Source organism: Apis cerana, linkage group LG2, assembly GCF_029169275.1.
Source record: "Apis cerana isolate GH-2021 linkage group LG2, AcerK_1.0, whole genome shotgun sequence".
Lineage (NCBI taxonomy): Eukaryota > Metazoa > Arthropoda > Insecta > Hymenoptera > Apidae > Apis > Apis cerana.
In genome coordinates this window covers 9,457,981-9,468,826 of record NC_083853.1, presented here as the reverse complement: position 1 = coordinate 9,468,826, position 10,846 = coordinate 9,457,981, and the positions used below count along the sequence as shown (strand labels likewise).

At 22.8% G+C, this 10,846-nt stretch overlaps 1 protein-coding gene across 4 annotated transcripts; it reads right to left on the bottom strand.

The window, feature by feature from the left end:
• Window positions 1-224: 224 nt before the first annotated feature.
• LOC107996893 (MAP kinase-activated protein kinase 2) lies at window positions 225-10,714 on the bottom strand. Of its 4 annotated transcripts, none has more exons than XM_017055213.3 (9): window positions 10,163-10,714; window positions 7,906-8,194; window positions 3,730-3,869; window positions 3,545-3,609; window positions 3,359-3,466; window positions 3,174-3,272; window positions 3,016-3,091; window positions 2,720-2,930; window positions 225-2,633 (listed from the first exon to the last, which is right to left on the bottom strand). In XM_017055213.3, the coding sequence occupies exons 2-9, from the start codon at window positions 8,059-8,061 to the stop codon at window positions 2,397-2,399; spliced, it is 1,092 nt and encodes a 363-aa protein (XP_016910702.1). In that variant the 5' UTR covers window positions 8,062-8,194; window positions 10,163-10,714; the 3' UTR covers window positions 225-2,396. The 4 variants fall into 4 exon arrangements, with proteins under 4 accessions (XP_016910702.1, XP_061927016.1, XP_016910700.1 ...); XM_062071032.1 differs by lacking the exon at window positions 10,163-10,714 and adding an exon at window positions 9,453-9,702; XM_017055211.3 differs by lacking the exon at window positions 10,163-10,714 and adding an exon at window positions 8,291-8,663.
• Window positions 10,715-10,846: the final 132 nt, after the last annotated feature.

Sequence of the window (10,846 nt, the reverse complement as noted above, 5' to 3'; positions counted from 1 at the left end):
ATACTAATTTTTTTTACAATTATATAAAATATTTTAAATACACTTATACATTAAAAATATAATATAAAAAAATATAAGTGCACTAATTAAATAATAAATCTAAATATAATAAATATTATAAATGCTAATGTAATATATGATATATGATCTAAAAATTAAATAAATTTTTCTTATAATTATATTATAGATAGAAAATAAGTGATAAAGGAATTAAAATTTTGATATTAATAGTAATTTATATATTTATTTTTTTTTTTGTTATAGTTTTGTTATAGTTTTCGAAACTTTTACAATAATTATATTAGTGAAATAATATGTTTCAGAAGTGTCAAGAATGGTGATTAATAATAATAGAATTATAATTAAATGATTAATCGATTTTAAGTAATTAATGATATTTTTTTCTATTTATTGTCAAGTTTTATAAATGCAGTGCAAATTAACATCCATTACAAAAATATTTTAATACTTTAGTTCAGCTCAAATAAAAATTAATTTATATATTTTTTTCATATATTTTCTAATAATATTCATAAACTTGTACTATCAATGTTATATATAAAGTACTACAATACAATAATTTTTTATATGAAAAATTAAAAAATATTTTACAGAATTAGTAATGTTTTAAGTAAGTTTACAATAGTATTGATAAATTAATATTTTTTAACAATACTTATCTTCAAAGTTATTATTTTTAATAAAATTTAGGAGCTGAACCATCACATATTTATTTCAAAAAAGTTTTGTTTCCACGATTCTAAAATTGATACATTACTTAATAATAAATTTTATTACTTTTGAAAAATCTTAATGATATATAGAATAGAATTGTGGAAACAATTAAGACTTAATTTTGTCATTTTATCAGTCATAAGATCTATTTTCAACTATTAAATCTTTTTAATACTTATTTATAGAATCATAATATGAATAACCATGACTTCAATTACAAGTATCTTATTAAAAATACTTCGTATATAATATTTACATTCGTATTCGTTATTTTAGAAGAAATAATGATTTATGAGATTTGATTACCTCGAATTATGTGTTGTCTAAATCTGTATTTAATCATACTAATTGAATACTAAACTAAAAATTGACCTCACATATTGATTAAGGCATTTTTTATCTAAATTCATTTCTATTTTACTTTATAATATATCTAAAAAAAATATAATTACTACATTTATTATGCAATGTGTACATCTTTATTTCTAAAATTCATCTTATTATAAATTGTATTTATTTAAAAAATTAGGAAATGATGATATTTTAGCATCTATTTTAACATCTAAAAAATAATAGGGCAATATCTTAGCACCTTGCAACAGTTATAAAGATTCTTACATGTATTCAGCCTCAGTCAAAATATCACTAAAATACATGACACGTTTTTCCCATTATTTTTTAGTTGAACATTATTTTTATAGTTTATATGATTTTTAACTGTACAAAGATAAAAACTCAAAAACGCGTCATTAAAACTTGTATGATGCAAAATATTTTTTCTTTATATATGATAAATAAGTAATTTAATAATTTAAAAATAATATAGAAAATACCACTATATAAATTAAAATTTTTTAATAAATTATAATTTATATAATTATAATTTAATTTAATTATAAAATTATATAATTATAATTTTATAAATTATAATTTAAGTAAATCAATAAGAAGCTGCTAAGAAGTGATGTTTTTCATATTAGATAATCAAGCTTCATTATGAAGTCTAAAATTTTATTTAGAAATGAAAAATATTTTTTTATACTTTATTTCTTTTCAATATGAATAATGAATTTATTATATATATAACTACTAATGACAAAACGATTTTCATATAAACGTTTCATCAATAAATATAAATTTTAATTAATTATGATTAAATATATTATTTACTTATATTTTATTAATTGATTTCTATATTTATTTTATATTTCTGTGTTATCAAATGTTTAAATTTGTATCACGTTGCTATTTAAAACGAAAAATGCATCATAAGAGAAAATATTTTTTAAGTATTTTTTTTCTTTGTAAGTAACAGTAATTATGCTTTTGTAATTTAACAATTATAACTAATTAGCATTTTAAAAATGTTTTCTAGAATCATAGACAAATATGTAATAGTATTTATTTATGCAATTTATTGTTATTTCTAGAGTCAGTATAGTGGAATTCGTATTATTTTTTAAAATGGCTTAGAATGCAACTTTGAATATAATGTCTAATATTTTAGTGTATATAACTTTTTTCAAGATTATTTTGCATTGCAATTTTTGATATTTTTCATTATATAAATATCAAAAAACAATTCTCATAGTAATTATATTATACCTTATACATCTTCGTAAAAAAACATACCAGCGTTGATTAGCTCTTATTGGGTCTTCCTAGGATGCTGGCGTAGGATTAGCAGGTGGTACAGCATTCGACTGTTTCGCTCGTCTGCGTTTGTTTAATAACGCATTATTCGTATGATCTAATTGTTTTAAATTTGCTGTATCGTAGTCTACACGCATCGTAGCTAAGGACCGTGTCATTTCTTCTTGAACTTCTGGCCAAAGTTCTTCACCTTCCCGAAGTACACGACCAGTATGTAAAGGTGTAGGAGGTACTTCCGTATATTGCTATACATAAAAAATAAACAATAATATATATTTGTTATTGTACAATATGTATATTAACTATACGCATTGATAAAAACAATACTTACAGCAATCCATTTATTGCGCATAACTTCATCAATTTGAAGTCTTTGAGCTGGATCTGTACATAGCATACCTTTAATAAGATTTTTTGCTTCTGTGCTCACATTTGACCATTCAGGAGCTGGAAAATCATATTGACCTAATCGAATTCTTTTCTTCATTCCTGGCGAAATTGCTAAACCATGATTACTATAGAAAGGTGGAAAACCACATAATCTAAAATTATATAAAACATAATATAAATATTATAAATTTTTAAAATTTTTATTCTTTAATAATTAAATATAAAAGTAATAATTACAGTATATACATAATAACTCCAAGTGACCATATATCACAGCTTTTATCATATTTTTCTGGTCCCAAAACTTCAGGAGCTATAAAAATTTTGTTTTATTATTTACATATATTTATAAAATTTAATTTGTAAAAAATATTATAATTTTGAAAATAACTTACCAACATAATATGGTGTATAACATGGAGTTTGTAATGTATCTTTCAAATATGTTTCTTTTGCAAAACCAAAATCAGTAAGTTTTAATATTCCAGTACTATCTAAAAACAAGATATGCAACATGTTAATAAATATTAAATCTTTTTTATATAATTTATTTATTTTTTTTATATTTGTTTTTATTTACCAGGTTTAGAATACAATAAATTTTCTGGTTTAAGATCCCTATGTGCAATATTCATGTCATGTAGATGCTTTACAGCAACACAAATTTCATACATTATTTGTGCAGCTTCTGTACAAAAATTGCATATAATTTTAAAATATTTATTATATTTACCAAATACGCGAATAATATATTAATTTATTTTACCTCTCTCTGTGAAAGCACCATCTTGCCTATCTTGTATTCTTTCAAACAATTCTCCTCCTTCCATGCTAAAAATATTTTAAATTTATGTTTAATTTTGATCTCTTAATTAATATCATTCAATTAATATTCATACAATTTATACAATAAAATTGTTCAATTCAAATATTTAAATTCTCTATACTTACCATTCCATAACAACTAATAAACATTTATTTCCACTATATGTATTTTCATACACATCTTTGACTTGTACTATATGCTTGCAATTTGATGCTCTCCAATGTAATTCAACTTCTCTTCGTGCTTTTACACAATCATATAGTACCTATAAAATGTAATATTTATCAATATTCAATATTAACAATTTCATATATAATAATTATATATAGGAATTTTAGCTTATAAGAATTTTCTGAAATTATAGAATTAATATTGATGCTTGAATGAAACGAGATAATATAAGTTAGATCAAAATGAATAAACATTAAAATTGATATACGACTTGCAATATTAAATAAACGTTATTCAATTTGTAGATAACAAGAGTATGCGAACATACGAATTTTAAATATCTCTTCGAAAAGCGTTCATAAGAATCCTGTATATCCGCTTTAAAACGTTCTGGTGAATGACCTAAAAACAGCTGACGTCGCCGTTAAATCGATAAAACGTATTATATTTTATAGTGCTTTGCGACCTAACATTCTTGACTTAAGATATCATAGAACATAATCGATGAAGTATTGTATTGTAGTATTTGAAATATTCTAATTATAATTTGTTGAAATTGATTTTAATTTTTATTAAATTCAAAAATACAATTAAATATAAAGTCACATAAATTTATCAAGAATTGGCAAGATGAATAAAAAGATTATTTAATATACTAAAATTGCTATTGAATTTAAATATCTTTTATTTTAGTAACTTTAATCAAATATATTAGAAGTGAATATTTGAATAATATATTTTTCAATAATCTCTTTCTTTAATCGTAATTTATAATTTTTATATTTTATCCTTATACAAATTATTTACAATATTTATATTATTTATTAACCATAAACGAAATACAAGTCAAAAGATCATAATATCTGCTTATAATTATATACTTTAATATATGAGAATATTAAATATATTATGAAAAATTTAAAATAAAAGTAGAAAAGAAAAAAATATAATTAAATATAATTAATTTTAGTAATTGATATATTGAGCATCCTAAAAATATTCAAATACAATTAAAATAGACTCAACGCAAAAATTTAAACCGATTTCAAATGGAAATCATTATAAAAAAAAGCGTTTGAAAAGATGAAAAAGATAATTTTCACATGTATGAAATTGTAAAAATTCATTACATAAGAAGATATATTTATTTTCAGTACATAAAAATTGCTATAGTAATAAATAAGTTTATGTGAAAATTTTTTAAATCCACGAAATTTTTATTTTTTATTTTTTAACTTATAAATTTTTAACTTTTTTCAAATTTAAAATCTTAAAAAAATCTGACAAATCTATTGTTTTGCAAGTAAATGAAAATTTTAAACAATTTCACACAATGCAATAGCTAACAAGGTTCAATTTACATGATTTTTCACGATTGTTTGTCGTGCTTCTTAAATAAAAATACATGGTCATGTACTTCAAGCAATCGACGTTTTGTGATAATGTGATTAGCGTTAGCACAAAATAAAATGTTCATTATGATAACAAATAGCAAGCACATAAATGAAATACTGAAATTATCATTAATAAACCGCAATCAGATTATATTCAATTTAAACCAAGATATTTTACGCGGAAAAAGAAATGCATAACTCATTTCTGACATGAACGTGTACGAAAATTTACAATTATTTTGTTTTTTATTCTTCTTTCATTATGTACAAATTATATATTTTAATTATATAAATAATATAATTAATTTAAAACAATTATATTATTTTTTTTATGTAATGTTTTTTAATCATGAACTTACATGCAGAGATTTCTTTCTTTTTTCTCTTTCTTTTTAAAAGAAAATTTCAAAGAAATTTTTTTATGAAAAGAAATCGAAACGGTGTTTCCGTCACTAACTTCTTATTATTAAGATTCTACTGACGAATCGCAGAAATATACAAACCATTCCTTTGCACAGAACTCAAGGTATAAAAATTCAAGTATTCTTGGAATGCTACGTCTTGTCAAGACAAAGAAATATAAAACAGTGATGACAATGATATAATTTGTTCTCGAAACAAAAAGATAATCAAATAATTCATAACAAGATTAGATTATATTATATTAGTCTTTGCTACGATCTTTCAAATATTGACTTTTTTTTAATAATTATATAAAATTATTTAAAGAAATATGATCTCTTAGAGCATTATTTTTTAGAACAAATACAATTCTTTTTATAATATTCATATAAAAATCATCATTAGTTAACTTTTATTAGTAATGAAGTAAAATTGCAGAATAATTTATATATTATATATTATTTAATATATTAATATATTAAATGAATTGTGTTAAATGAATTCGAAAATTATTATAAAGAGATAATCATAAAATTGTATAGAATAATAAAATTATCGTTATTGCTGTCAGATTTCAATTTCTTTCTCTCTGTTGTGCCGTGTAATTTAAAGTTTTGCTGACTTATAAGTATATACATATGGCTCGTTTCCTATCATTCGATTTTAATAATTAGACATAATAAATTGTAATTAAATTTTGCCTTGCTTGCAAATTATTTGTTTAAAACTAACTGTTTTGCAAAAATTTTTTCTTCAATGAAATGTTTCTCGTTAATTTCATTTGTATTATAAAGCATACGCATTCGATCGATATGGAAATAACCTGTATATTAATTAATATACAATTAACAAGAAATGACAAGAATGACTCATTCTTATACCATTACGAATCATTTTCATATAATATTTTACTATTACATAAGAAAGAAAAAAAATCTAATTTTGCGATAATAATTAACAATCTATTTATGATAAGAAAGATATTATTAACACTTTGGATTTATTATTATTATTATTACAAATTAATCTTCAATTATATTAATAATTTTATTGTAAGCAAAGAATAAGAAATCGATATTATATAAACAATGATATATTTTCATTGAAATTTATAAAATTATTCTTATTTATAGAGATATATGTCCTCACTCACAAGTATATGTATATTTTTTTTCGTACACAAAAAGGAAAAATTATAATTTAAGAAAATTAAATTAACATAAATTTATAAAAAATGATGAATATAAATATAGAAAAAAAAAGAATTTCAATATTATAATATAAATAAAATTTTACACAATTACATTATTTATAATTTGCATTATTAAATATATAAAAAAAAAAAAGATAAAATTATTACAATTTTAAACTTATTATTAATTCTAAGATTCACTGATTAATTCATTAATTCTATGATAATTTAAATTATAATGATATTTCATATTTTACGTTTCTCAATATTGTATAAGAATGAAGATTCAACAAACCTACTACGAAAAGATGAAAACATAAGAATCCGTAAAATTTTTTTAAAGTAATATAAAAAAAAAATAAGAGACAAACAGACTTCGATACACCGCATGGTCGGAATCGTCGAATGGGAAATCACCGAGTATAAATAGAGGATGACTCGTGGTCTGGACTCGCTTGGACATCGTTAGTCGATGATAATACTTTAGCACTGCTAGCTAGATATTGATACATCTCCGATCGATAGATCTCTCTAAACGCGTTAAGAGTAAGTACATTTTGCATCGAAGGCATCAGATTTCTTTACAGTATCATATATTCAAAAAATAACTAAGGACGGATGTCATGTTAAATTTAAAAATATAAAACATATTTTTTTATTTATATAAATTGTTTAAATTATATAAATTGAAACACTTGAAATCATTATTGTCATTAAATCACTGTTATTAATTCATTCATCATTATATTGCAAAAATTAATAAATCTAACTTCTATCTACATGTGTCATTGTACATCATTGCTTTTGTAATCATATATTGAATATATTTTATTATTCGTGTATAAAATTTTAATTAAGTCTCTCGATTTCATAAAATGAAAGAAGAAATAAAAGCTAAAAGATCCGATCAAATTTTATTGCACCATGTTTTAATATGTCAAGAAAAATCGAGAAAAACATTATTTCATTTTTTGTAAGTGATTAGTTTTATATTTATATTTCATTGAAATTAAAACAATTAAATTAAATTATGTTTCATTAACATTTCATTTTCTTTGTACACATTGATAATTTTATAAAATTAATGAAAATTGATAAAAAAACGATTGATGCTACGAAAGAATCATTCATTGTTATCTCACCTTGAGCGCATATTTTTCCCTGGTATTTTTGTCATAACATTGAACAACTTTTCCGTTTATTCCAAGACCGAGCACTTGATTACTGATCTCATAGTCATCAATAATTGGTGTGATTTTTGGTAAACGAGTATCGCATCTTGTTAGCGTGTGTTCCATGGTTTTCCGTTTCGTTTCCACAGCCGAAACCTCTTTTTCCTTTGTCGATATCACGATTTCTGTTTCCGCTGCTCGTTTCCGTTTTCCTTTCTTATTCTCTTCGTTCTCTTCGCCAACAGGTCTCTTGCACTTTCTAAAATGATAATCGATTGTCAGTTACGTTCTCATCCCACAGGAAAGAAATTCGTCTTTTTTTATATGTATGCATAGAAAACATAATTGTACCAACAATATAAAAAATATACGAAAAAAATTTAAACACTTCATGAGAAATATAGAAAAGTACAATTTAAATGATACGTTAATAAGAGAAACTTTAGAATAATAGCATATTTCGTGTTGACACTTGTGAATACGTCACGTAAATGACATATGTAGTAGGTAAAAAAAAATTCTCCAATAAAAAGCTAATTTATCGCTCGCATCGGTGCCTATTTTATCTTTAAGAGTTACCGACAGAACAAGGTTTATATCCGTTCTGAAGTTAATTCTATTTGATATGATTCACGATGTACTTATATTAAAGAATTATATATTTTATATTACATTATATATTATAAATTTTATAATTTTTTTATTTAAAATTGATTCTATCATTATTTAATCAGAATACAATTCTTTTATTCTTACTGTGTATATTATCATATTATGATTGATATTTAATTATTAATTATTAAATATTATTTATATATATATATAATTAATAATTTTTATAAAATTATATAAATTAAAAAAGCATTAAAATATTTATCGCAAACAGAATTAACATAAAAATTATTATCAAAAAAGTATTATAAGTATATAAGATATTAATTAATTAATATGTTGAATTAATTTACTTTATTTTTAAGAAACATTAGATAAACTGTTCCAATTATGTCTATTATATATACATATATTATAAACTATATATATATATGCGCACCTTTATGTATTATACAATCACTTATTAAATTGTAATAAATTATACGTATATAATTCAATGCATATAAATGCTGCATTTTTAAATTATTAATTATTAAATGATTATCGAGTATACCAAATATATATATAATTTTAATGATATTGATAAACATAATAAAAAAACGAAAGGAATGATTGTTCTATAAATTAAAAATGAAAAAAAATCAAAAAATATTAAAATTCAATCGTTAAAAAATTGGGCGGAATTACTCATTACAAAGAAGTGCAAATTTTAAGTCAGCACGAGATTAAGTAACAATATGCAACTGTTATGATTGCAATCAACAAAAATGTATAACAATGATGATATATAATGTTTATCATTATATAATTAAAAGATTGCTTTATTAATAATGAATCGATATTATTATTTAAATAATTTCCAAATAAAGATAGATCGAAAAAATAAAATATAATATGACAGAGACCTCCAAAATGTCCACTTCGTTGCCGATTTCGGCATTTGTGTAGTTTTTTAACGTTTCAAAAGATTTTTAATCGAATCGTTGAACGAAGATAGAAAGCATCGCCTTCCGAAGAATTTTCAGAGTAATACAGCCGGTAGTGGTGAGTTATGGATAAACTGTGCGAGTTCCGAGTCGTCGAATAAAATAAGAATTTGTTTCTAATCGTAACTCAAAACTCGATATCCAAAGAATAATTGCAGAGGAAGGCCAGCTGAAAACCGAAGATAAAAAAAACTAATCAAACTCATCCTCAATAATGAAATGATTGCCGATGAAAAGAAGCGTGCAAATAAAAAGGCATTATAAAAAAGCAATTTTGCATATATGTAAGGAATAAACACGATGCGGTGTATCTCAACGCGTCTAATAAGATGAATCGCATTTCTATTACGCAAATTATACTGCAAAGATTCGTTGCCAGAAACACAATGAGAGAAACAGAACACAAAGTAACTTATCGAAGATCTATTTGCATAAACTCATATACATCGCCAAATTTATCATTTATATTTTATTAAGATTCATTGACTTATTATTTAAAATAGCAATCGTAATATGACATATGCAAACAAAATCATATATTAAAAATAAGAAGACAAACTGAAATGCAGAAAAAAGAAAAAAAAAAGAAACTCCTGCACTGTTATAAAAATAATCTTGCTTTAACGTACCTGGTGACGTCTGCTTCTTCAAAAATAAATTTCCCGCCACGAAATAACGTATATTTTAAAAAAAGAACACCACTATTACAACATTTTATTTCACACTGTCATGAGAACACTTGATTATAATTTCTTCTAAATTGTTTTTATTACGATACATTATAATATTGATCCACAATTCATATGTCAATTCAAAAATATTAAAAATAATGCTCACAAATATTTGGAATACTTTTTTTTTGTATTTTGTAAAAAAAGAAAAGTTCTTTGGAGGTGTGTCACACAAGTTCTAAATAGTTAAAGATAGGAATACCTATCGTAGAATAGCCGGTTTTATCACGAATATTAAATTTATTATTTTATGACGCCGTTGGAAACCGATTTTTCTGATTATTGAAAAACTTAGTAATAAGAAACTTAACCAAACACGATCTTGTCTATACCCACACTTTCCGTGCATTCGATCAACCACTACTGAACTCAACGTCTCATACGAACTCAAGTCTATACAATGACTCTGACTTCATACGAAACCAATTCACAAACACTAATGGATAAAATGGCTACAGCGGTAAGCGCCTCTACAAGCAATCTTAGGATGTGACTCACTGCACAGGGACGACTCTATATTAAAACTTATTGGGTTCCTACATCCTACATTTGCACTCCTATGTTTTTGCAAAAATTTATTTT

What these genes read in the sequence shown, in the direction of transcription:
- LOC107996893 (XM_017055211.3), bottom strand. Translation starts at nt 8,328, where the DNA reads ATGAAGTGTTTAAATTTTTTTCGTATATTTTTTATATT. An exon ending in TTATTAGTTGTTATGGAATG is followed by an intron (nt 3,610 to 3,729) that starts GTAAGTATAGAG and finishes AAATATTTTTAG; the next exon opens with CATGGAAGGAGGAGAATTGT. An exon ending in GGAGTTATTATGTATATACT is followed by an intron (nt 2,931 to 3,015) that starts GTAATTATTACT and finishes ATATAATTTTAG; the next exon opens with ATTATGTGGTTTTCCACCTT.